The 27,791-nt window shown below is 38.9% G+C and overlaps 4 protein-coding genes across 5 annotated transcripts; 2 read left to right on the top strand and 2 right to left on the bottom strand.

The window, feature by feature from the left end:
• Positions 1-319: 319 nt before the first annotated feature.
• Positions 320-15,870, top strand: LOC307128759 (uncharacterized protein; the record flags this gene model as incomplete). The annotated part of the gene is made up of 16 exons (XM_079820702.1): positions 320-765; positions 1,271-1,366; positions 1,649-1,879; positions 1,993-2,015; positions 2,094-2,215; positions 2,303-2,782; positions 3,109-3,186; positions 6,296-6,421; positions 10,427-10,579; positions 10,671-11,113; positions 11,741-12,079; positions 14,457-14,552; positions 14,671-14,901; positions 15,019-15,041; positions 15,120-15,241; positions 15,329-15,870. Exons 1-16 carry the CDS (start codon positions 709-711, stop codon positions 15,868-15,870), a joined length of 3,162 nt encoding a protein of 1,053 aa, XP_079676828.1. The 5' UTR covers positions 320-708.
• On the bottom strand, positions 14,969-23,846 carry LOC307129585 (TLR adapter interacting with SLC15A4 on the lysosome). 2 transcript variants are annotated; one of them, XM_079822133.1, is made up of 2 exons: positions 18,027-18,133; positions 14,969-17,152 (listed from the first exon to the last, which is right to left on the bottom strand). In XM_079822133.1, exon 2 carries the CDS (start codon positions 17,150-17,152, stop codon positions 16,322-16,324), a length of 831 nt encoding a protein of 276 aa, XP_079678259.1. In that variant the 5' UTR covers positions 18,027-18,133; the 3' UTR covers positions 14,969-16,321. The 2 variants fall into 2 exon arrangements, with proteins under 2 accessions (XP_079678259.1, XP_079678260.1); XM_079822134.1 differs by lacking the exon at positions 18,027-18,133 and adding an exon at positions 23,739-23,846 and having other exon boundaries at positions 15,875-17,152.
• c9h13orf42 (chromosome 9 C13orf42 homolog) lies at positions 20,745-22,321 on the top strand (the record flags this gene model as incomplete). Its single annotated transcript, XM_079822135.1, has 3 exons — positions 20,745-21,158; positions 21,681-21,825; positions 22,071-22,321. 3 exons carry the CDS (start codon positions 20,745-20,747, stop codon positions 22,319-22,321), a joined length of 810 nt encoding a protein of 269 aa, XP_079678261.1.
• Positions 23,159-27,415, bottom strand: rnaseh2b (ribonuclease H2, subunit B). Its single transcript, XM_079822132.1, has 11 exons — positions 27,031-27,415; positions 26,713-26,784; positions 26,490-26,597; positions 26,295-26,371; positions 26,089-26,203; positions 25,923-25,987; positions 24,764-24,866; positions 24,601-24,682; positions 24,411-24,456; positions 24,074-24,151; positions 23,159-23,857 (listed from the first exon to the last, which is right to left on the bottom strand). The coding sequence occupies exons 1-11, from the start codon at positions 27,092-27,094 to the stop codon at positions 23,747-23,749; spliced, it is 921 nt and encodes a 306-aa protein (XP_079678258.1). The 5' UTR covers positions 27,095-27,415; the 3' UTR covers positions 23,159-23,746.
• Between the last annotated feature and the right edge of the window lie 376 nt (positions 27,416-27,791).

Below are 27,791 nucleotides of genomic sequence, written 5' to 3'. Positions count from 1 at the left end.
TTTTAAACAGCTCACACGACATTTTTTGGGAATGAATACACGTTTTAGGTTTTAATAGGCTACACATGAAATGTCTCAGGTGCATACCCGGATTCACGCCGCCTTGATGAGAAAGCTGCAGGTCCTATCCCACAAAATAACAGGCAGCTTTCGCGACCGATTGTAAATCCCTTTCGGCACTCACCTACCTTTCGTCACGCTTTTACTCCAACCTGCAGATACCCACACTTGGCCTTGAGTAGGCCACGGTGACGGCTGATACGGGGGAACAGTAGACGGCGATAATGTACAACTTCTGTAACGAACTACCGTGAAACAAGAGAAGAAGAGGAGGCTGATTCGTTCAAATTATGGCACAGGAATCTTCGCCGATAGATGTAAATACATGTAGGCTGTGTAATCATAGTTTTAATCCATCCAGATGTAATAAATACAGACTGTTTCACGGACATAAGCTTGCGAACAAAGCGGATTATACGGTGGTACTGGAGGAATTTGTTGGCAAACTTCAGGACACGACTCTGGCCATCTGCGGCTCATGTAAAACTCTGTTATTGAGGTACGGGCGCGTGTCCAAAGACGCAGAACGAATTAAAATGCTCATTCAGGATATGCGGGAGAATTATAACAGAGAGAAAAGGTGTGCAGTTTCATTTCCAAGACTAGAAGTGAAGAGGCGACGAGAATTGATGGGCACAGCAGCACTTTATGGTGAAGACAACACCGCATCCAACTCTGCATTCCACTGACAGCGCTGCAGCAAAGGTATGGCTACTGTAGCCTATTTAAGTCACTGTAAACATATGTGATCTGGAGGACAATACATGCTAAACTGATGACATTTTCTTACAATTCTTGTGCAATAATAAATTAATTAGAATTGTGATAAATGTATAAGATACACTAGCTAAAACAATTGTGCCCACACAATGTTTAAAGTAAACAGGAGGCATTGCTCATCGATGAATCTTTGACAGTAGGCCTAGACATCTTGTGACCTCATCAAAATGGATGTGAGTGGTTTTATCACAGTGGAAATAAATGAAGGTATTTGTATTTTGCATTTTTAGTTAATTTTCGTGTAAAATAAATAAAATGGCTGTGTTTGGAATAGCACACTGCCATACCTTCCTGCTTTTTCTAGGATGCATATTGTGATACATGGGAGCAATGTAGCAGGGGAGTGAGACACAAGAACTTTGGTAGATCTGATTTATTATAATTGTTTGAATGGTGACTATTTTTATTATGAGCTGTTGATTTCTTCCAGGAAAAACTCAAAACTGCATCAAAACCTATACAGGAGAGACAAAAAATATTTGAGAAGTTTCATCAGACTTTGCATCAAACTGCGCAACATATTAAGGTCAGAATCAAACCATGTTTTCAGGTTACTCCACCATGTAAAAATATGTATTCATATATTCTACTGATTTTTTTACGCAGAAGTAGCTATTTCATAAAGACATGTGTGCAAGACTTCCGATTCATCATCAAACCAGTTTGTTTGGGATTTGTACAGCTAAAATAACTGAAAGCAAATGACACCTGAAGCCGTGCACAAATGGCTATGCAGCATTTATGTTGAAGGTGGAATCGACCATAGTGTTACCATTTATATATTTGTCTGAAGTATCTTGTGTTTCAGTTTCAGGCCCAGCACATGGAGAGGCAGATTAAGGAGGAGTTTGAGAAACTTCACCAGTTTCTATGTGTTGAAGAATCAGTAAGAATAACAAAACTGAGGAAGAAAGAACAGCCGAAGAGTCAGACGGTGAATGAGAATATTGAGAAGATGAACTCAGAGATTTCCTCTCTTTCAGACACTATCAAAACCATAGAGGAGGAGATGAACACCAAAGATGCTTTATTCTTAGAAGTATGAAGCATGTTTATTTACTTACAGCAGACTGATTGTACTGGAGAAAAATGCAAAAATGAATGCAAAAATGTTTTTAACTCGTTACATTTTATCATCTGCATTTTTTACAGAACTATGAGGCCACTATGAAAAGGTTTGTATTCTTTCTCCTGTTTCTCTGTTGTTCTGAACCTAATCCCACAGCATCACTGACTCCTGAATGTTTTTCCAGAGTTTCCCAGTGTAGACCGCCGGATCCAGAGAATGTTTCCGGAGTGCTGATCAATGTGCCAAAACACCTGAGCAACCTGAAGTTTACTGTGTTACAGAAGATGCAGAAAACAGCTGAATACAGTGAGTACAGGACACAAAAATGAATTCAGCTCCGTCATAAGAGTCATTTGTCTTGATTCATGTTTGTGAGTGTGTCTCTTGCTTCAGCTCCTGTGACCTTTGACCCCAACACTGCTCACTGTAATCTCATCCTGTCTGATGATCTGACCAGTGTGCGATACAGCGATGAGGAACAGACACTTCCTGATAATCCAGAGAGATTTGACATGTTTGCGTGTGTTCTTGGCTCAGAGGGCTTTGACTCAGGGTCTCACTGCTGGGATGTTGAGGTCGGAGACAGTACAGGCTGGTTCCTCGGAGTGATGAATGAATCTGCTCAGAGGAGGAATAAAATATTCTCAAGGAGTGGAATCTGGCTGGTGGGCCATTTCTGTGGTGAATATAAAGCACATGTACCACCACAATCGCCAACTCTCCTCCCAGTGAAAAAGAAACTTCTGAAGTTCAGAATTCATCTGGACTGGGACAGTGGAAAGCTGTCATTCTCTGACCCTCTTACTGACACACACATACACTCTTTTACACACACATTTACTGAAAGACTATTTCCATTTTTTGGTGTTGGCTGTAATATGTCACCTTTGGTTATCTTACTAGTAAATTAGTTTAGCTAAAATCTTGCCCTCTTCTATTGGAGTTCTCTCACCCTCATCAACCCTCAGGTATTCCTCATTTAGGGGTCACAATTGTGATCTAATGGCTCGTTTCCACTGAGCGGTATGGTTCAGGACAGTTCGGTACCGTACCGTACCACATTTTGGCACCCTTCCGTCGGGGTACCTAGCACAGCAGTCCGGTACTAAAGGGTGGAGCTAGACTAATTGCAGAACGTTGATAGGTTGACAGAGAATCGTCACTTGCGCATGCTTTTTCGGCTGTGTTTTTACTTGCAGCCTGCAGCCTTGACTCAGACAAAGCGTGTCTTCTTGTGATGAACAGCCACATGCCGAGAAGCAAGAACAAGATCTGCTGTATGTCTTCCACTGTTGTTTACTGTGTTGCTTTCTTCTTACAAGTACGAAGCATGTTGACCAAAAACAATAATCATAACATTTCTTAAATGAAAGGAATGTATATTACCTTTCTATAATATTTATTCTTTCATATTTTGTATTTTGAGGGAACTTCATGGTGCTATACATTTATTCTTCTCTAATTATTCACCATTTATTTCTATTTAAAATTATAATATTTCATATTATTTTTAATTAATAGTGTTTAAGCTATTAATAGAGCATGTTTTTTTTAATTCAATGCATTTAAGGCAGATTGAAGCCATCTGGTGGGATAAATAAACAAAATCTTGTCTAACACTGTACTACTATAGGCCATTATAGCTACACTATTATTGGGGTGCCTGCCTTTACATGCACATGAAGTTTAATGACATCCCATTCTTAAAGGATTAGTTCACTTTCAAATAAACTCTTGCTTATAATTTACTCACCCCCTTGTCATCCAATATATCCATGTCTTTCTGTCTTTAGTCGAAAAGAAATGAAGATTTTTGATGAAAACATTTCAGGATATTCCTCCATATAAAGGAATTCAATAGACCCCAAACGGTTCAAGGTCCAAATGAGAGGTTCAGTACAGCTTCAAAGGGCTTTAAACCACATCAAACGGTACCAGACGATCAATAAGGGTCTTATCTAGCGGAACGATCGGCCATTTTTTTTTTAAATAAATAAAGTTTAAGTTTTATAAGCACAAATGCTCACCTTGCTCAGTGTTGCGTGCTCGTGACGTCACGTAAAACGCAATTACGTTGAAAAGGTAACGCTAGACGCAGGCGCAAAGACGTTTGAATATGTGTATACGGTCCTCCTTCCGCTCATTTGTAAACACTAGGTGTTTCTCAATGTCAAGGATACTTCCTCTGCAGGACTGGTCCTTCCAAGTCACTTCCTTCAGAGGCTAGGCGAGGCTCCTCTTTAGCATTCGGAGAACACGTAAATGGAACAGGCTAGCAAGTGTGCGTCATTAAGTCAGTGAAAAGGTCCGTTAGCCATCAATAACGTAATTTGTAAAATATCAATACGGTAGTAATTTTGTACTGGCATTTAAACGTTAAACTTTACTTATATTTACTACGGTTATAACAAATGTTTGGTAACGTAAATACTTACACTTGAAAGCATATTGCCCCGTTAACGCTCCGACTCCGCCAACGTCCGATATTTTGTATTTTTTTTAACAAGATAGCAAAGCTGCGCGCATAGGATTGTGGGTGATTTGAGAGCGCGAAGAGCGTGAAGTCTACTCGTATGCATCCTTTCCTGTATATGGCATATTTTTCGAACGAACATTTGGAACATTGGAACAGTCCTTCGACGGATGTCAATGACGTAGCATCCTCGGAATTCTGGCTTCCGAGGATCCTTCCTTGACATTGAGAAACGCCTACTGACTCGGTACTTCCGCCTGCGTCTAGCGTGACCTTTTCAATGTAATTGTGTTTTACGTGACGTCACGAGCGGCTATCACTGAACAGAGCAAGGCAAGCATGTGCTTATAAAACTTAAACTTTATTTATTTAAAAAAAAATGACCGATCGTTCCGCTAGATAAGACCCTTATTGATCGTCTGGTACCGTTTGATGTGGTTTAAAGCCCTTTTGAAGCTGTACTGAACCTCTCATTTGGACCTTGAACCGTTTGGGGTCTATTGAATTCCATTATATGGAGAAATATCCTGAAATGTTTTCATCAAAAATCTTAATTTCTTTTCGACTGAAGACAGAAAGACATGGATATCTTGGATGACAAGGGGGTGAGTAAATTAAAATCAAAAGTTTATTTGAAAGTGAACTAATCCTTTAATCTGTAGGGTTTAATATGGAGCTGGCCCACTCTTTTGCAGCTATAATAGGTTCAACTTTTCTGGGAAGACTTTCCACAAGGTTTAGTAGTGTTTATTGGAATTTTTGACCATTCTTCTAGAAGCACATTTGCAACCCCCAACCATAATCCAAAAAACAAAACCCATTCCATTAAGCTCTCTACGCATAGTTCTGAAGGTCACACAAAGTTTGGAGGTCTGTTGACTCTGTGATTTTGTGACCTACCACTTTGTTACTGAGTTGCTGTTGTTCCCAATTGCTTCCACTTTGTTATAATACCACTAACAGTTGACCGTGGAATATTTAGTAGTGAGGAAATTTCACAAATGGACTATCACGGTACCACGCTTGAATTCACTGACCTCCTGAGAGCAACCCATTCATTCACAAATGTTTGTAGAAGCAGTCTGCATGCCTAGGTGCTTGATTTTATATACCTGTGGCCATGGAAGTGATTGAAACACCTGAATTCAATGATTTGGAGGGGTGTCCCTGACCCAATACTTTTGGTAATATAGTGTATAAGGATTATGTATTCCCTAGTTTTCAGATATAATTACTTTTAATAGGTTTTCCAGTTGCATATGAAGTATACACTGCTCCAAAAAATTAAGGGAACACTTACATCACACATTGGATCTAAATGAATGAAATATTGAATTTGAATTTTTTTTTTTATATACATTTTATAATTTAAGAACAAAACAGGATAACCAATGGAATGGAAAACAAACACACTGAAGGCTCGATTCAAAATTATACCAAAAATCAATGTAAAGAACTGAAGTTACAGGCTGATCCAACACTTACATCACCGTGCACTCACGATGCACTCACAACAACATCTGGGCATGCTCCTGATGAAATGGTGCCTGGATCAGGGCATCAGTGAGCTCCTGGTGGCTTCGGATGCTCTGATACATAATGTCCCAGAAGTTCTCAATTGGATTCAGGTCTGGGGAATGAGAGGGCCAGTCAATAGCATCGATGCCTTCGTAGGCCAGGCATTATCATGCACATGGAGGGACCCAGGGCCCACTGCACCAGCAAAAAGGTGTGACACTGGCTCTGATTATTTCACCCCGGTACCTAACAGCAGTAAGGGAACCATTAGCTAGCACATGAAGGTCTGTGTGAGCCTCCAATGATATTCCACCCCAGCCATTACTGACCCACCGCCAAACTGGTTATGCTGTATGATGTTGCACACAGCATAAAGTTCCCCATGACATCTCCAGACTTGTCTGTTACATGTGCTCATTGTGAACCTGCTCTCATCTGTGAAGAGAACGTGGCGCCAATGGCGGACCTGCCAATTCTGGTGTTCTCTGGTAAATGCCAATCAAGCTGCATGGTGCTGAGCTGTGAGTACAGGTCCCACTAGAGGACGTCAGGCCCCCATGCCACCCTCATGACAGTTTGGTCAGAAACATGCACACCAGTAGCCTGCTGAAGCTCATTTTGTAGGGCTCTGGTAGTGCTCCTCCTGTTCCCTCGCACAAAGGAGCAGATACCTGTCCTGCTGCTGGGTTGTTGCTCTTCTATGTCCCCGTTCCCTGTACTCCTTGTGTAACAGACTTTCTCCTGGTATCTCCTCCATGCTCTTGAAACTGTGACCAAACCTCCTTGCGACAGCACGTACTGTATGGTTGTGCCATCCTAGGAGCAGGACTGCCTGTACAACCTGATTGGGTTGTGGGTACTGCCTCATGCTACAGACAGTGACAAGGACCCTAACACAACACACAAATAAAGACCAATAAGTCAGGAAGAATAAGGAGAGAACAATTGTCTATGGCCACCACCTGCAAAATAATTCCCTTTTTGGGGGTTGTCTTGCTGTTGCCTCTCCAGTGCACTTTCGTTTGCACCATAAGGTTAGGGTTATTGATTCACAACGTATTCCCAATTCACTTATGCTTCCTAATTTGACAGATTGATATCCCTGAAGTTTAATTGACTTGGTTTTTAAACTGTGATGATTAAGTGTTAATTTTGATGATTAATTTTTTGGAGCAGTGTATTTAGACATTATGAAAGAGTATTTTGTCATGATTGATTTGAAGATTATACCCCAGAAAATCGCTTTGTAGTTATTTTTGACCCTGAATAGACTGAATTAGGTTGCAATTAATGGAGTAATTAATCTTTGTATTTGAGTATTTTCCATGTGTAGCGCTTCGGTGTGAAAAATACATCCAATAAACACCAACTATTCAGTCTCTGGGTCCTTGTTTTACTTATTGAAGTATAGGAAAGATTTTCACCACATTCCTTGAAGTACTTTACATCAAATTTGTATGTATAGTTATGTAAAGGACGCTATTAAAAATGTCTATCATCTTTTTAAATAATAATTTCCGGCTGTATTTGGATGGCCTTCTAAGCACCGCCCATTAGATTGACATGTAAAGTCTTTTTCTTAATGCAATCAAATGACTGTCATGCAACAGTGCCCGTGCCTTCACCATTTTGGTAGGCAAAGCAAAGCTCAGGGCATATGTAATACAGTTTATTGTAAAATGGGGACAAACGGGTATCAGAAAGCCAAAAAAGATGACATTTAAGACATGAGAGAAGATGGAAAAACTTGTAGCAGAGACCCTTTTTGAAGTAACTACATCAGTGACACAAGGCACTGAACAGCCTTGTGTTAGTACAAAGGAGTGTGAGGTGAAGGCAAATGCTACATGTGATTCAGTGATCTAGAAGAGCTTGAACAATGAATGCCACAAGCTAGTTTACCAGTGGCCAACAAAGTTGAACACAGCATGTGATGCCAACACTGGACTATATGTGATTCACTGATATCCAGACAGCGCTAAAGCCAAGGTGAGGTAATTCATTATCTGATATTGTCTGGAGATGTTATCACCAAATCAAATCACTTTATTGTCACATAACCATGAACACAAGTGTACTGGTGATGAAATTCTTTATTGCAAGCACCACAGCATTACAGTGTGGATGACAAGTGTAGGATATATACACAGTAGACACAAATTACAATATATATAAGGGATTTAAATACAGGAAAACAATATACAATACAGTATGATACTATAAGCAGAGACTTCTAGGTACAAAAAATGTAATAATCGCACTACAAATATTCCCCTTTTTATATTTCATACTCTTTACATATGAAGAGTTCAGATGGCAGGACCCAAGGTTTCCCAGCAGAACATTGCCCAAAGCATCACACTGCCTCCGCCGACTTGCCTTCTTCCCATGTGCATCCTGGTGACATCTGTTCCCTAGGTAAGCGACACACACACACCCGGCCATCCACGTGATGTAAAAGAAACGTGATTCATCAGACTAGGCCACCTTCTTCCATTGCTCCGTGATCCAGTTCTGATGCTCACGTGCCCACTGTTGGCGCTTTCAGCGGTGAACAGGGGTCAGTATGGGTACCCTGACTGATCTGCTGCTAAGCAGCCCCATGAAGATTCAAAATTCATTATTTTAATATTATTTATATTCATAATTAGATGTATAATGTATTTGTGAAGTTTGCATGACAAAGTTATTTGCTGCATGAGCTGAAGTCTGCATGAACATATTAGTATCATATGGCAGACACAGGGAGTAGAGATAATTTTGGCCATACAGGAATGTGTACATGCAACGTGTTTCCACTGATGCATACATTAGCATACGTTTTCTGCTGATCTATTTGTTCCATGATGTACATCAACTGATGTACAGTATTAGATTGTGCCATGTGTAAGCATGAAGTATATGCTCTTATTTTAAACAAACCATCATGTTTCTCTACCTTGTAAGGAATTGCAAATACGTAATTTAGTCAGTGGAATTTAATGCTCAATGTTAATGCACTGCCCCAGAGAAACACATACAGCTAGCATGAAGACAACAGAACAAGTTTCTCTCCTATGCCTGATACATAAGACAATAAAGAGTTTTTTGGTGAGGTAACTCCGGTCCTGTGATTCAACCATAAAGGGGACAAAGCTTAATTTCAGATCAACACCGATACGCAACAAACTGCGATGTACTGTGTATTCTGACACCTTTCTATCAGAACCAGCATTTACATTGCTTGAACAATTTGAGCTACAGTAACTCGTCTGTTTGATCGGACCACACAGGCCAACCTTCGCTCCCCACATGCATCAATGAGCCTTGGCTGCCCATGATCCTGTCGCTGGTTCACCACTGTTCCTTCCTTGGACAACTTTTGATAGAAACTGACCACTGCAGACCGGGAACACCCCACAAGAGCTGCAGTTTTGGAGATGCTCTGACCCAGTCTTCTAGCCATCACAATTTGGCCCTTGTCAAACTTGCTCAAATCCTTGCATTTGCCCATTTTTCCTGATTCTAACACATCAACTTTGAGGACAAAATGTTCACTTGCTGCCTAATATTTCCCACCCACTAACAGGTGCCGTGATGAAGAGATAATCATTGTTATTCACTTCATAATGTTATGCCTGATCGGTGTATCAACTCATTGATTTCCTTCAGGAGAAGCTCAAAACTGAACTAAAATCCTAACAGAAGAAGTTGAGAATCTTTCAGGAGTTTCAAGAGACTGCATCAAACTGCATAACATGTTAAGGTCAGAACTGAACCATGTGATTTCAGGCTGTGCAACAATACTACTTTGGAAATACATTGACATATCCACCTTATTTTTCAAAGTGAAAACTATAAGCTATTTCCTATGAATGTGTGAGAATTCAGATTCATTAGCCACTATGGATAAATATGTAGATTGATAACAAGGTGCAGTAAACTGTAAAATTATTTGAGCAACCATTGTGTTTATGATTATGATCATTAAAATAATATAAAAAATACCAGTTTGAAATATCAAGCAACATAACAGACTGTCTTTTTACAGCTAAAAGAACTTGAAGTGACTGACACTATAAACCTTGCACATTCAATTACAAAAAAAATACAGCACCAGCTCTTTTGGATAGATCATAGCTTGCCCATTTCTTTTTCTTTTTTTTTTAAATGTCTTTGATTCCAGATTTAGGCCAAAAGCACTGATAAGCAGATTAAGGAGAAGTTTGTAAAACTTTATCCGTTTTTATCTAATGAAGAGGCAGCCAGGGAAAAAGAACTGAGAGAGGAAGAAGAGATAAAGAGTCAGATGATGAGGAAGACGATTGAGAAGACGATCAGAAATATGCCAAGATGCTTTATTCCTACAAGTAATGAAGCATGATTATTTACTTAAAGCGAAATCAATATAATGGAGACAAATACGAAAAGGCTAATATTCCCTTTTAAAAAATGTGTATTTCTGTTATTTCAGAACTATGAGGCCACTATGAAAAGGTTTGTATTGTTTCTCCCGTTTCTCTGTTGTTCTGCACTCAATCCCACAGCATCACTGACTCCTGAATGTTTTTCCAGAGTTTCCCAGTGTAGACCGCCGGATCCAGAGAATGTTTCCGGAGTGCTGATCAATGTGCCAAAACACCTGAGCAACCTGAAGTTTACTGTGTTACAGAAGATGCAGAAAACTGCTGAATACAGTTGTACTGAGTACAGGACACAAAAATTGAATTCAGCTCCGTCATAGAAGTAATTTGTCTTGATTCATGTTTGTGAGTGTGTCTCTTGCTTCAGCTCCTGTGACCTTTGACCCCAACACTGCTCACTGTAATCTCATCCTGTCTGATGATCTGACCAGTGTGCGATACAGCGATGAGGAACAGACACTTCCCGATAATCCAGAGAGATTTGACATGTTTGCGTGTGTTCTTGGCTCAGAGGGCTTTGACTCAGGGTCTCACTGCTGGGATGTTGAGGTCGGAGACAGTACAGGCTGGTTCCTCGGAGTGATGAATGAATCTGCTCAGAGGAGGAATAAAATATTCTCAAGAAGTGGAATCTGGCTGGTGGGCCATTTCTGTGGTGAATATAAAGCACATGTACCACCACAATCACCAACTCTCCTCCCAGTGAAAGAGAAACTTCTGAAGTTCAGAATTCATCTGGACTGGGACAGAGGAAAGCCATCATTCTCTGAACCTCTTACTGACACATTTATTGAAAGAATATTTAAAAAGGTTTGGTGTTGGCTGTGATATTTCTTCTCTGCTCATCTTACCTGTAAAAATGACTCTAGAATTCAATTAATGGTGAAAATCTCTTTTATATTATTATTTTGACTATTCATTTCAATGTTGTTGCTGAGACAAACATGTACACATGTATGTAGTTCACTATTACATGACAGTACCTTAATCTGAATATTAATATATCAATATACCTGGTCTAGATTAACTAAATGAGATTTAAGAGCGTGTGCAGGCACAAAGCGTTCTCATTCATTCATTAATTGTGTTCAAATAAAACAAAACTTTAAATTACTTTTGATGGCATTTTCAATTCACATTTTAAATGCAAAATGAGATATCTTAGCTCAGGGACAAAAAGCGTCGCATGCGCGCTGTTCATATTCTGACCAAGAACCGCCCACTTAGACCGGAAGAAATCATGTGACCGACATGTAAATCGACCAATCACGGTTCGCTTTTAAAACTACAGTTCGTTTTTAGGGGCGGGTAAATCTGAAATCGATGAAAATAATGGCTCAGGCGTCTCCGCAAAACGTTGTACAGACCAAACCGAAGAAAGTGGAAAATGGCTGTTTGCTCTGTGGTAGGGACTTTTATCCATCCAAATGTAATAAGCACCGACTGTATCACGGACACAAGTCTGAAAACAAAGCGGATCATACGGTTGTGTTGGAGGAATTAGTTGGCAAACTTCAGGACACGACTCTGGCCATCTGCGGCGTATGTAGAACTCTGTTATTGAGGTACGATCGCGTGTCCAAAGACGCAGAGAGAATAAAATGGCTTATAATGGATATGTGGAAGAAGATGAGAGAAAAGCGATGTGCGGAGTCAACGCCTTCGCTGGAGGTGAAGAGACGACGAGAATTGATGGACACAGCAGCAAATGATGAAGACGACAACAACACTGCATCCACCACCTCACTACATTACACCGACACCGCTGCAGCAAAGGTCATTTAACTTAGTTCTTTATCTGAACTCTGGGAACAGGACGACCAATGATGAATTGTGCTTTAGGCCAAATTTCTATCTGCTTTAAATAAGATTATTTAGAATTTTACTGGGTTTTGTTTGTTTGTTTAAATCTGACGCCATAAATCTATGAATGTTTGTCTTTCTCAGAAGCGCTTCTGCAGCGACCTGTGAGCTTGTCAACAAAACTTTTTTCCTCGGTCTGATATTTAGCAGTGTCAGATTCACGAATTAATTGTTTTTATGAGAACCTATTAAAGGGATAACTTAGTTCACCCAAAAACGAAAATGTTATGTTTTTCTGCTTACCCCCAAGGCAACCAAGATGTAGGTGTCTTCGTTTCTTCAGTAGAACACAAATGAAGATTTTTAACTCCAACCGTTGCTGTGTGTCACTCATATAATGCTTGTCAATGGGGTCTAATTCTATTAGAGTAAAATAAACATGGACAGACAACCTTCAAATTAAACCCCGCGGCTCGTGACGACACATTGATGTCTTAAGACACGAAACGATCGGTTTCTGAGAGCAACCCAATGGTATTTATGCAAATATATCACCTCATATCAGACAAATGCTTCAGCTCTCCAGACTGCCATCACTTCCCGTAGGTGAGGTCAAAAAGCGGCCGGGTCATAGATATATATACGTAGATTCCTCATTCGAGCTATCCACGCCATGATCCACGCAGGCACTAATGAGGAATCTATGTATATATCTATGAGCCGGCCGCTATTTTGACCTCACTCACAGGAAGTGATGGCAGTCTGGAGAGCTGAAGCGTTCGTCTGATATGAGGTGATATATTTGCATAAATACCATTGGGTTTCTCTCAGAAAGAGATCGTTTCGTGTCTTAAGACATCAATGTGTCGTCACGAGCTGCAGGGTTTAATTTGAAGTTGTCTGTCCATATTTTTTTTACTCTAATAGAATTCGTCTCCATTGACAAGCATTATATGAGTGACACACAGCAACGGTTGGAGTTAAAAATCTTCATTTGTGTTCTACTGAAGAAACGAAGACACCTACATCTTGGATGCCTTAGGGGTAAGCAGAAAAACATCAAATTTTCGTTTTTGGGTGAACTATCCCTTTAAGCATTGGGATTGAATCAATGTAGCCGAATCATTCGGTTGAGCAGAATGTAAATTACCTTAAGGGGATAGTTCACTTAAGAAATGAAAATTATCCCATAATTTACTCACCCTCCAGCCATCCTAGGTGTAACTTATACGACTTTCTTTTTTCAGCCAAACACAATTAGAGTTATATAAAAAATATATCCTGGCTCTTCCAAGCTTTATAATGGGAGTGAATGCTACCTTAGATTTTGAAGCCCCAAAAAAGCGCATTCATTCATCATAAAAGTAATCCATACGGCTCCAGGGAGTTAATAAAGTCCTTATGAAGCGATGCAATGTGTTTTTGTAAGAAAAATATCCATATAACAGCTGTTTGCAAGTCTAGTTCCAGCAGAAGAGTAAACTCTGAACCAATGTAGGAGTAGCGTAAACTTAGGTGAGAGTAGATACCTCCCGCTGTTCAAACAAATACGGCTGGGCAACAAACTCAAGCTCCTCTTTTCTTATATCAAAATCCTCCCACTTTTCTCTTTCAAAATTCTCGTTTTAGACGTGACCGATGTTTTTGTTTTGCTCTATCCTCTGCGTTTCCGCATTTGTCAATTCATCATGTGTCGGGCAGAGTTCCCTCTTCCACCGGAACTAGACTCGCGTATGACTGTTACCGGAAGCCAGTGAGTATAGTTTATAAAGTTATAAATATGGATATTTTTCTTACAAAAATGCATCACTTCGCTTAACACCTTGGATTACTTTTGTGATGGATGGATAGATGTGCTTTTTTGGGCTTCAAAATCTAAGGTAACATTCAATCTCATTATAAAGCTTGGAAGAGACAGGATATTTTTTAATATAACTCTGATTGTGTTTGGCTGAAAGAAGAAAGTCATATACACCTAGGATGGCTTGAGGGTGAGTACATTTATGGGATTATTTTCATGTCTGGGTGAACTGGGAACTAACCCTTTAATAGCTGAATGGAAGAAATGTTAAGAGTGTGTGTGTGTTTTTTAGACTAAACTGGGACATATATAATTATAATAAATAACCTTAAAAATCTATATGGGGGGGGGTTGGACTTAATAAGAAGAGAATATTGCATGTCGGGATGCCAGGGGAACATTTGATGGCAATTACCCTATGATATAAAATAATTGCTGAATCTGTTTTGATCAGGTTCTTTGACCCAAATGTAAGTTTAATTTATTAGATATACAAAAGCGGAAAACATGCATTTTGTAATATTAACCTGTACTGTTGATTTGCTCCAGGAGAAGCTCAAAACTGCATTAAAACCACTGCAGGCAAAACTGAAAATATTTCAGGAGTTTCAAAAGACTTCACTTCAAACTGCAGAATATATTAAGGTAAGTATATGCTATGATATAAAGTTGTGAAGCACCCCTACTTTGTAAAATGTATGTATGTATATATGTTTATGTTAGAATATAGACATTCATTCATCCAAAATGTCCATGGTTTCAGTTTCAGGCTCAATGCACAGAGAAATGGATCAAGGACGAGTTTGTGAAGCTTCGCCAAAGTTTATGTAATGAAGAGGCGGCCAGGAAAAAAGCACTGAAAGAGGAAGAAGAGCAAAAGAGTCAGATGATGCGGAAGAAGATTGAGAAGATGAGCAGAGAGATGTCATCTCTTTCTGCCACAATCACAGCTATAGAGGAGGAGATGAACGCTGAAGATGCTTTATTCCTACAAGTATGAAGCATGTTTATTTATTGTAACGGATTCAATATACTGGAGACAAACACGAAAAGGCAAATATGCCCTTAATTTTGTTTTTTATTAATTGAATCTATATATCTGTTGTTACAGAACTATGAGGCCACTATGAAAAGGTTTGTATTGTTTCTCCCGTTTCTCTGTTGTTCTTAACTCAAACCCACAGCATCACTGACTGCTGAATGTTTTCCCAGAGTTTCCCAGTGTAGACCGCCGGATCCAGAGAATGTTTCCGGAGTGCTGATCAATGTACCAAAACACCTGAGCAACCTGAAGTTTACCGTGTTACAGAAGATGCAGAAAACAGATGAATACAGTGAGTACAGGACACAAAAATGAATTCAGCTCCGTCATAAGAGTCATTTGTCTTGATTTATGTTTGTGAGTGTGTCTCTTGCTTCAGCTCCTGTGACCTTTGACCCCAACACTGCTCACTGTAATCTCATCCTGTCTGATGATCTGACCAGTGTGCGATACAGCGATGAGGAACAGACACTTCCTGATAATCCAGAGAGATTTGACATGTTTGCGTGTGTTCTTGGCTCAGAGGGCTTTGACTCAGGGTCTCACTGCTGGGATGTTGAGGTCGGAGACAGTACAGGCTGGTTCCTCGGAGTGATGAATGAATCTGCTCAGAGGAGGAATAAAATATTCTCAAGAAGTGGAATCTGGCTGGTGGGCCATTTCTGTGGTGAATATAAAGCACATGTACCACCACAATCACCAACTCTCCTCCCAGTGAAAGAGAAACTGCAGAGGATCAGAATTCATCTGGACTGGGACAGAGGAAAACTGTCATTCTATGACCCTCTTACTGACACACACATACACTCTTTCACACACACATTTACTGAAAGATTAGTTCCATTTTTCGGTGTTGGCTGTAATATTTCTCCTCTGCTCATCTTACCAGTAAATTTCTCAGTAAAAAAAGACTCGCTTTAGATCTTAGAAGTTTTATTAATCTTAACATGAACATTTAATACTCTTTGACTGTGCTGAAGATGTCATATATAAATAATGAAAAGAAATGCTCAGTGACCTCTTGAGGCTAAGACTATTAAAAGGCACTTATGTATTTAATACTACTTTAAATGCAGTGTAAATGGTGTTATTTTGGGTAACTAGGTGCAGTTGTCCTCAATTTTATTAATCCAGACTTTTAATGACTGTGGACACCTTGAATAGTCAATAGCATTCTAATTAAAAGTTTAATTTATTTTTCACAGTTGCATTTTTCAGAATTACTATTACATTATACTTTACAGAATCACTGAAATACATGCTTCAAGTTATAACTTGTTTCACATGAAGTCCATCTCTTTGGTCTTACTGCGTTGTGTTCCTTTCCTCTTCTTGCATTTCTATCTTTTCCCACTTCTGCCTCGTATCAAACTCACTTTGTCTCAGTGGAGATCTGCAGGACAGGGGTGCTGATCTCGCTGGACTGATAACTGCTGGTGACTTTCAGCAGGCAGCTGAGCAGCATGTCTTTGGCCCGTGCCGTCTCCATGTTCTGTTCACGGCTCAGCTGGAGGGTCATTTGGTCCAGGCTGGTTTGCAGTAGCTCAGAGGCCATGACCGGCCTTGTCGCCGTGGGTCCCTCGGTCAGGTACTGCCTGTACAGCTCCAGAAGCTTCTGTTCCAGGTAGCCATTGAGCTGCGAGTTGGATAGGGGCTGGCCGAACTGCAGAAGAGAGGGACGTTCACGCCCACTTTCTTCCCTCCAGCGCCTTGAGCTCCTGTACTCATGGACAAGAGGAGGCAGAAGGGAGGGTGAGGGGACGTCTCCAGACAGAAGAAAGGGTCCAGGCTGGGGGTCCTGAATGTGATTGCCCTGTACGTCCCCTGCACTGGGGCTGAGCGGCAGCACCTGGCCACCAGCAATGTGTAAATCGCTGTAATGCTGACAGATGCTGTGGCAGCTCGAAGGCACTAAAAAGGCCTCTGCTTCTAGGGTGTCCGCCTGCCTGGGGATATCCACACCTAGGGCGGGTTGCCGTCCTGCTGCAGGGGCGGTAGACGAAAGATAAGCATCACTCTGCTGGGTCTTTTTCCGGGTCGTATTAGCGTGCGTCTCTAGAGGTGAGTGGACAGGGGTTTGTGCTGAGAGGGAATAAGTCAGTGGAGACGATGATGGTGCTGTGACCGTGCCACATGTAGGAGGATTTACACACTCAGGTTCAGCTTCAAACATCAAACTCCACAGCTTACCTTCACACAGCATCTACAGTACACATACACAGAAGTTACATTAGTTCAATCTAAACCGTTAAAAAAAAAAAAAAAGGAGTCTCAAATGTTTGGGGTCAGCAAAGAAATAAATAAATTAACACTTGTATTAAGCAAGGGTACATTAAATTACTTTTCAATTAAATGCTGTTCTTTTGAGCTTTCTATTCTAAAAATTCATGACAATTTTTTAGCAGTTTCCACAAAAAATTAAGCAGCACAACTTTTTTCAACATTGATAATAAAGGTTTTTTGAGAACCAAATCAGAATGATTTCTGAAGAATCATGTGACACTGAAGACAGGTGTAATGATCCTGAAAATTCTGCTTATTCCATCACAGGAATACATTGTGTATTCAAATAGAAAAGTTATTTTAAATTGTAATAATATTTCATAATACTACAGTTTTTATGATCAAATAAATGCAGCATTGGCGAGAGATTTCTTTCTAAAATATTTAAAAATCTTACCGAACTTTTGAACAGTAGTGTATACATAAAAATAAATTACATAAACTAAATATTTTTTTTAATTTAAATATATTTATGGATAAAATATTAACAATTGAGGGGTCATATGAAATATGAAAATCAAATGTGGCCCATGGGCCAGTATTTGAGACCCCCAACATTTAATTTTAGCAACAATGTAATTGTATTGCTTAGTTCACCTTATATCACCCCCCAAATATAAAGTGAGTTAGAATATATAGGACATTTGTGCATCATCATCTTCCACAATTTACTGTGATTGTCATTACCCAATATTTAATGAGACTTTATCATGCGATCCAGGTTGAATGTGGAAGATGAAAGTTGTGTGCCAGTGTCCCAGAAGACCCTTGATAGAAAGTTCCCTGACGCTTACCTTTTTTTCTACTGAAGAATCTCTGGATATAGAGCTGAGGTGGTTCTGTCTCCGAGTCTCTGCAGTTTTTAAGCACTGCTGTATAGGGTTTTATTTCATTGTAAGTGAAAGTTGTGCTATAGTTCTTCAGTTTTATGCTCTAGTGAGGGAGGAAGTGAAAGTGTGGTGTAAATTTGCAACCACATTTTATTTGTGCATTAATGCATGCCTCATGATACAAGCTTGTCATATTCATTGCAATAGACATGAATGAGCTGTGTCGTGGAAATTCTCAATACCTGACCTCTGACCTCAGTTGTCAATGTAACCTTCGGGGTAATTCCAGTCCCGAATATATAAAGCTACAGTATCTCGAGGTAAACCCCTTCTCGAATACTTCTAATATAATTTAATTCTTTGAGGTATTAAAAGTATTTAATACTTTAAAAACCAATACCCCAACTATATTAACTTTAAATAAAACATAAAAGCGATGTCCGTTATATAATTATTTCTGATGAATAAAAGAACTGTCTGTGCTAATAAGAGATTGAAAATGGTCCTGTTGTGGGTATTTATTGGTACATTGTTGTAATCTGTCTTTTTTTTCTCTTAAACTCTATCACACTTCATGCAGCTGTTATATGATGCAGTTTCATTAGAATGAAAAATAAAAGTCTTATTTCTTCTTAACATCAATGTTTGCACCTGCAGCTATTTGGATTCTTAGGTCACAGCTAATTTTCATTTCCTCATTGAAACTAAATAATCCAATTCCAGTGTAATTGAAACCAGTGTTAGACGTGTAGATTGAACACACCTCATAGTCTATGTAGCACTAGTTAATCTGCCAAAGGGTTGGTGACAAAATGCTGCATCATCTACATTCATTATTCATGTGATCATCTGTATCTGTGGTAAAAAGAAAGATTACCTGATAAACCAACAAACAAATGCACCTAGATAGATATGCGTATATTTGACTTGTTTTGAGAGTAATGTCTGTGAATTAATCAGTATTAATTACTTTTAGACCAACAGAAATTCTGATCACAAAGTCAGCCATTTTAGGGTATAGTAACCTGAGGAGAGGGCCATGCCATTGTATGAATAGTTTTTTGCATGCCAGTTTACTATTGTGCTTTAATCAATTTCAAATAACCCACCCAAAAACAGCATGTAAAAAGCAAACAAACTGGTAGATTTACATGTCTTTTCCAGTTTTAGTGGGTGGTTCTTGACCAGAATAAGGTGCAATCTAAACCAGACTTTATGCTAAGGTGTTCATATTTTTTTAATTAAAGGGGCAGAGAGTGAGAGAGAGAGAGTTAAAAAATAAACAACTGAATGATGACTAAACATATATGACCTCAGAGAAAAATAATAATAAACTCCCTCTATGGTGACCACACAGCTCCCAGAGTCCACCCAATACCCCACCAGAAACTTTAGCCGTCCCGTCGTAGTGGCTCTAGCTCAAGTGTCTGACTCATTAGCTGAATATGAACACATGGATCATCCTGAGACCCAGTAATTCATTCTTTTTTAACAGGTTTGATCATTTATCTGATTACGTGATCATATTGCAAAACTGTGTATTGCCAAATCGATATGCAATATTAATTTTGTTCTTTTGTGATATGTTTCCATCATGTAAATCTAAAAACCTACAAATTTAGCATGGTAATGAATTGGGTAGAATTTGGGTTCTTTTTTTATATTAAAAAGCAGTTTGTATTACAATCTAAAAATAATGGGTTGTTTGGTTCAAATATGGGCAAACCCAGTAGTTGGGTTTATTATTTTTTTTACAAATTTAAACCAACATTTAGCTTTGTCCATATAGTATTTGATCCAAACATGGGTTGAAACAACTCAGCATTTTTTTTAGAGTGTAATACCCCTACTTTCCATAAGTGTAAAATATTTTATTTTTTTATTTTCCATCTTTTACCTAACTATTAAGTTACATATAGTCAATGTTAAATATGTTCATATTTACGGGGTATTTAGCAGGAAAGTAAACAGAATATTAAACTGTAATTTAGTAGATCTTTTATATAAGGCGATTTACATTATCACAGCAACAGTCCACCTGCAACATCCTGCAATTAAGTGAACACACATACATTGTGATTAAATAATGTATGTATAAGAAAATGCATCTAATGTTATGCAGCATATGCATCATAGGACTAACTGTGATGGCCAGCACACGTGTAGCCCAATATGTCCCAGGTTGGTTAATTATTAATTTGTTAGTGTAGAGTTTCAAGCTCACCGTTGCCAAGGCTGCGTTAGAAACCTACCATGACTTCTTTCATACGTACGGATGAGAAATGGTCAACATCGCCTGTAATATGTCCTTAACGCGTTTGGCTCAAAAACAGGAGTTCAGCACCATGGACAAGATCAACCAACAAACCTACATCTTAGATTTGAATTTCATAAGGAAGATATAGGGTAAAGTAAGTTCTCGCGCTCGGTGCAAAGTGGAGAGGGATATGGAGAAACAGAACAGGCCGACTGTCGTCAATAAAAGAATTGTATAGAGCCCGGTTGCTAAACAAGCAAGCTAACAAGTAATTGATTTTCCTATTTTTCCGCGACTAACAGTATAAAGTGTCTTAGTCAAGGGCACAATGGTGATAGAACCCTCGTGTGGTTTGAACCAACATCCTTTCAGTCATCAGCCCGGACATTTAACCACTAAACGACAGCACCTAGACACCGACTGTGATGTTTAAGAAAATCAACGCAGTTTTCCGTCCGAACCATATTGGGCCTCGCTCACGGGACAGGTTCAGGTCCAATGAGGACTACCACAGCGCATGCACTGTTAAACTGGTCCGGAGCACGTCGATGCTCGTGGTCGGGGAGAGCAGTCGCGCGCAGCAGAACTCCACACTGAAGCGGAGCGTGAGCGCCGTGAGTGTCCAGTCCAGCACGGCCCTGTACTACTACCAGAGCCGAGAGGACCGAGTATGGCTCTGTTCCCAGAACCAGAACTGCTTAGAGTACTTACAGGAATTGGTCGCGCTCAGGCGTCAGTACACCAAGAGCATCAATGACCTCAACAACAGCGAACGTAAAGAGACCACGTACCGCAAGAAGAACCCCGCTCCCCGGCCACCGCAAAACAGAGCTGCACAGGTGAGATGCAACATGGCAAGGTTTATATGTTGAGTAGGGAACATTATTATATGGCAAAGTGAGGTAAGATGTGCCAATTTGTCTGAAATGTACGCATGTACCCTACTTCATATCTGCGTTAAAAATATGAAGATAAATTAATAAAAAGTTAAATCTTATTTTGCATATTATTTAAAGATATCCATAATTTAGCCATGAGTAGGTTTAATATTCAGAATATTTCACATTTAATATTCAGAATATTCCACTAAATGATTGTTTCCTCTTTTTCCTTCCCTAAACTTTGTTTGACTCCCAGGTTCTTTAATTTTGTAAGGAAAATCCTTTATAAATTAGTTTGAAAGGTGGGATTGAGTGCACGGGCTTTTAATTTTAAGGAGGTACAGTAGTTAGCTTGATCCTTCATCAGCAGTTCTTAGAATAACAAAAACCTTGAAGAAACCAGTATGCTAAGGAAATTACTGTTTGAATCAGCAATGCAACTTACAAAGATGAAATGTGTTTTATAATTGTATTTCAAAGACTTCACGGCCTAAACCTTCTGCTCCACCAATCCCAAATGAGGAAGACACACTCCAGTTCTTTGATGCAGTCATTGCAAGCTGTGACGCAGAACCCAGTCGAAAACCACATGTGGACAACGGGCATGCAGACGTGGACTTCATAGGTGAGTGTGGAGCTTATTACATAAGACTATCTTTCAAATTCTAGCATACTCCAAAGTACTCTAAAGGCAGCATGGAAGATGGAGTTGCGGGATTTTGTACTTTATAGATCTTAATTAAAAGTATATTGTACTTTGTGAACCTTCAGGTAACTTCATTTCAACTAAATTAAAGTTTAGTTTTTTCCCCTTCATGGTTCAGCCATCAGGTCTGATTCTCTCCATTCTTGAATTTGAATGTTTTCTAGTGGCAACCAGTACCAGTGAGCATGACCTTCACTCTAACTGGGTGCTTCGGGACCCTCGTCGAATCTCCATGACGGAGTCACAGCCCAAGAATTCAGATAGCAGTCACGGGCAAGCAGCCCAGCGGAAGGGAGACATGGGAAGCACAGGCAGCAGGAGACGTCTGCAACGAAACCCTATCCACCTGCCAAAAGTGGTAGAGAGTGCCTTTCAGACACTACGCTTCAAACCCAAGCTCAAGAAGAAAGACTAGCTGCTTAATCAACACTGTTATTCCACTGTTTGTGCCCAGAGGACAACTAAATGTTCACTGTTGTGTGATAAAGAAGTCGGACCTGATTGAGGACGTGAGCTCTGTGACATGTCAGTGCTTACTCACTGCCCAAGCTTCATAAATTATCCACAGCAGATTAGAATCTCTTTTTCAATAGCTCTCGATAGCAAACACTTAAGGCAATCAGCAGAGCGTAACCATTCTGCTTGACGTGGAACAATCATCCTGCGCACTGATTCCAGACAGAGCAACCGAAATTTCCTTATCACAATAACTCAGTCAAATCAGGGGATCAGACATATGAATGATCCAAAACACATCAAGGCCAAGGGGCCAGCTATTTACTGCCTAGTTGCGATAGGTGAGACTTTTATCAGCCAAATGCAAAACTAACACCTGCATTTTCCACATTTAAATCTAATCTAATATAGTAAAACTTTGGGGATAGCTTACTGTTTTCTATCTTTATATGACAACCCTCAAACTCACAGTAGGTGCCTTTGTCAGTAGGTTTATATGTTCCTTTTTTATATGAAAGTTTATGATGATTTGTGATTATCTGCAAGTATATAACCAGGAAAAGAATGCTAAATCGTGTTAACTACTTGAACTAGTTTAAGTGATGTATTTCTACTATTGAGATTATTGTTTTGTTTTGTTTTTTAAGCATTAAAACCTATAAAGAGGAACTAGACATGTGTTTGAATCCAGAGCTAAATAGGGCGGGTTTCTTTTTTTGAAAAAAGGAACCAGGAATTGGGTATTACCCTTTTCAGACCAAAAAAAAAAACCTAAGCTCACAATACCAAAACCAAACCAGGTGCAATTCTTTAGTTGAAGGAAATTACATACAATATTGTTTAAATGTTAGGGATTAGTAAGATTTAAGATTTTTTTTCTTCAAATAATTTAATACTATATTCATAATTATATTCAATTGATCAAAAGTTACAATAAAGGTTACATTACAGCAAATTGCTATTTCAAATAAATGCTGTTATTTTGAACTTTCTATTCATTATCCATAAAAAAAATACAGAAATATTTAGCAGCACAACTGTTTAACACTGATAATATGAAGAAATATTTCTTGAGCAGCAAATCAGCATATTAGAAGGGTTATGTGACACTGAAAGCTAGAGTAATGGGTGATTTTAAAATATATTACAGTTGTTTTAAATTGTAATAATGTTTCACTATATTACTTTATTGTTGACAGTATAAGAGACGTTCAAATACAAAATTAAATCTTACCGACCACAAACTTTTGAACGGTGTTCTAAATGTAAATTATATTGTACATCACAGCACATGGTGAGCAGAAAATAAAAGGGAAAAAAATAGAACAGAATTTTTTTTCTAGTAATTTTATTAACAAAAATGTTTTGAAACTCACATAAACACTCAGTTCTTCTCTTGTTTGACTTTGGGACTGAAGAACGTTGCCAAGCTCTTCATGCCAGTTTTGTCTACTTTGGCAAGACTCTTCTGAGCTGCAGTCATCTTCTTCGGTGGCTGAGATAACACAGACCAAAATATTACAATTATCAAAACTGTAGCACAGCAGCTAAAATTAATCAGCAAACATACATTTACAACCAATGACATTTGAAGCATGAACTGCTGAATGATTTTTTTAGGCACAGACAGAGAAAAAGATAGTTCTGCAGTAGTGTGGCATGCCCTCCTTTCAATGTTTGCATCATTAATCCAATCGCCACAGTAACACACCTTTCGTGTAAAATCGGCACTGTTGAACTTGGTGTAGTCTTCTCCGGCCTCTACTGGTTTATCTGACAGTTTCCGTTTCTATCAAATGTAAGAGAGCAGTCAGAGAAACCAGGCCACCAAAAGATCTTTTTGAAATCAAAGTGAACTGCTAAACCCATTCCTCAAACTGCATCCAGAAACAAAGCATTTATGATGCTTCTTGAAGCAATCCGAGTTTGACACAATTATAAGCAGATATGATTAACATTGCATAAAATCAAGTAAAGCGAGAGCAGACATAATTTAAGTATTAATTCAAGCATGTGCCGCAGTTTGGTACTTCAAGCAGAAAGATTACCTTAGAAGGTGGCTCTGTCTCTTTAGGGCTGGATATCTCTGGCAACCTTGTAACATGAGAGATTAAATGTGACTATATGGATAACACGGTAAAAATGTGAATGACAGTCTGGAAATGTCCTTTAACTGAGGACAAGTTTGTAAGGTGATGTTAGCAATGACTGCATGAAAACACGTGTATGAGTACATACTGCAAATGCTTGAGCAGATCTTTGCTCAGGTCTTCACTGATGTACTCTGATATGAGACCATGTGCATAACGGACGTAGTCCTCTAAAAGGAAAACAAATACCGTTACATTAGCAAACAATGCATACAAGCATGATCTGTCTCCATTCGTTCATCCTTTTTTACCTTCAGTAGCATCTTCCTGTTTGACTCTGACAAATGTGCTGGACTTCACTCCTCCACCCACAGATATGTTGCTCTTTTTGAGCGTGCTTACTGTCCGATGAACCTGAAAGAATTTTTCAAAATTATTTTCAGACAGGGTTACGCTTTGGGTCAAAATGCTTATTATTGAAATTAGAGCCGTCACTAATGATCATTTGGTAATCGAGTAATCTGTCGAGTAATCTGAATTTTTTGTGGCAATAAAAAAATAGATCTAAACAAAGACCTAAGCCTTTAAATGACTTAAAATACATACATAATAACAATGAGGCAATAATATTTGGTTCAAATAAAGTATCAAAAGCAAGTAATCATATAGTTTCATACAACAAAGCTGTTAAAATGCATAATACAAACAATCATCTTATGTACACTATGTATTATAACAAATGCCTGCAAAGGGCGCCAACAGCCTGGTGTTGTTACATTTTACAGCAGATCAAATCCTTGGCGGTGTCCAAAAATGCCCCCTATACCCTTAAATAGGGCACTATTTGAGGGGACAGCCATTTGTAGTGGTGTCTGAAACCATAGTGGACGTCATCAAATGCACACATTCAATCCCATAATGTAGCGCTATAACAACCAATGTATGCTCAAAAATTAGAGAACACCCATAAAGCACTGTGAAGGTTGTGCCGAATGAATTCCTGCGTCTGACCTGAAGATGGCGCCCATCATTTTTCAAATATACAGGAATAAATTCCTTTTTAATTGATTATTAAATTGTTTAATTATGGTTTATACACGCTAGTTTCCATGGCAGAGTTCAAGATAAATCTTTTCATTACAACTGGAGCTGCCAGCTTGCTAAGCTTCAAATTATTATTAAACAGCAAGCACAAACTTTGCAAAAGCGGCAGCCCTTCCGGCACACTCAGTGTTGGAATTCACTAACTCGTTATCATTCACTCCTTCAAGTGGACTATATTAGTGGAGTAATGTAGGGTATAGTGAATGAGGGGGCAAATTCAAACCTTGTTTAATATGCACCAATTCCGGTATTTTCCCAGTTACTTGACACGGGTAATCAAGGATCGCACTCAAATTTAATTAAGGAATCGTGACGGCGCTAATTGAAATGGGTTCTAATATCATAAAAGTTTCAAATAGCTTGAACCTTTTTCTTAAGCCACTCCAAGGTCTTCTCATTGTTATATCTGTGAAACTTCTGACCGCCAACCTCTGAAAAACAGGATTAAATTGTATATTGGGCACAAAATTTGAACATCATACTGTCTTTATAAATGATTTGGCACTACATACGTGCCTACACACTCACACACCTTTCTCATCAGCCACATGATGAAGGGAGTCCAGTCCCTGTTTGCATTGCAGAAGTCTTGTGCATCCAGGGTAATCCTCATCCATCACCATCTGCTTCACCGGTTGGAACTTTCCCTATGAGAAGAGTGCTGGCATTACTCATGAAGCTCGTGTGAACCACAGATTGGCTTTTACAGTCATATTTGCATTTCAACTAATCGTTTACCTCAGTGGCGACACCGCTAATGTATGGCAACAGCAGAAATAAAGGATCAATGGGAGTCACATACAGCAGTCTTCCATCTGAGGACACACAGGAACAGAAGAGCTGTTAGTTCACTTAAATGTCATCAGCAAATTACTAGACAATTAGTACATCACATGTTGAATGGATAGTTCATTTTCTGTATGGTGAGCTTACCTCTTTGCACTGTCTGTCCAATAAACCAAGATCGAAAGTCTTCAGAAAAGGCTTTAACTTCATAAACAGTGATATCGCCACAGCCAAACAGGTACAATGAAGAACTTCCTGCACTCTCAATGACAGAACTGTCAGTCAGTTGCAGTTTATTTAGCTGATAGACATGAAGACTAAAAAGTTACATATCCACTATCAGTTGCAGTTGATTAAATTGTTATTGTACCTGTAGCAGGATTCTTTAGTTTGATGAAGGATGCATCACTTTCTTTGGATCTGCCTGTGTCCAGTGCTGAATCTGAGGGAAGGGTCAGCACATGCCACAAAAACAAATTAAATGTGGATTTATCATCTGCATAACAGAACTGCATGTAGATTTAGGTGGGCTAAAAACGTACTAAAGTTCACATGAATAATGCAAACTTTTTAATAATAAAGCCACAGTAAGATAACGTGCACTAAAAGTGAGCATACAACTTTTCTGAAAGTAACGTTACATATTTTGTGTGTAGCATGGAACACGGTGTGAATTTAGTTAATGTACCTGGAGCAATGACAACCCAGCTGTCGTTGTCTGTGTGCGCAGAGCGTTTCTTTCTAGTAGTCATTTCAAGGATTGAGTTAAAGCGTTAAACTGTAACAACCGTTTTTCTGATGTGTATAAATTAAGAGGGCAAGCCCGCTGAGAATTGTTCTGCTGCTCTGTGTCTAGAAAAATGGCGGCAAATATTTGTGTACAGTACGAATAGGTGTGTGAAACATAGAAGATTTATGTTTTAAAAACATAACATAATAGTCTGGCTGTGCAACGTAATAGATTTCTCAAAAGTAAGTACAAAATAAACATGATTCAATATATCTAACAAATGTGAAGACAGAACAACAGCTCATTTGATATCGCGTCTACTCAGCCACCCCTCTCTTAAAATGGTACAGTCTTCCAGAATGTCTTAAAGACATAGTAGCACATTTTAAGCATCATTAAAAGTACAGTTAGAACATATTTCTCAATATTCTTCAAAACATTTTTTTTATTGTTTTGTATAATATACTATTTGTTTAAAAGACAACGCATCTGACTGTCGCATAACTACTAATTTACAATCTGTGTAATCTATATTCTTAAAATCACTAAATTGGCCTACATAAATGCGTAGTTTACCGTTTACTACTGGAACAAAGACAAAACATAGTCAATGTATTAAGAAAATAGATTAATCTTTTTAACTTTTGGTACAGCCTTTTGGTTTTTCTGTAAACTAGGCCTACAATTTATAATGTAGGTCCCATTATAAATATGGAGAA

Source organism: Gobio gobio (genome assembly GCF_949357685.1).
Source record: "Gobio gobio genome assembly, chromosome: 7".
Taxonomy (NCBI): domain Eukaryota; kingdom Metazoa; phylum Chordata; class Actinopteri; order Cypriniformes; family Gobionidae; genus Gobio; species Gobio gobio.
The sequence above is the reverse complement of the archived record's forward strand: the minus strand, read 5'-3'. Positions and strand labels throughout refer to the sequence as shown.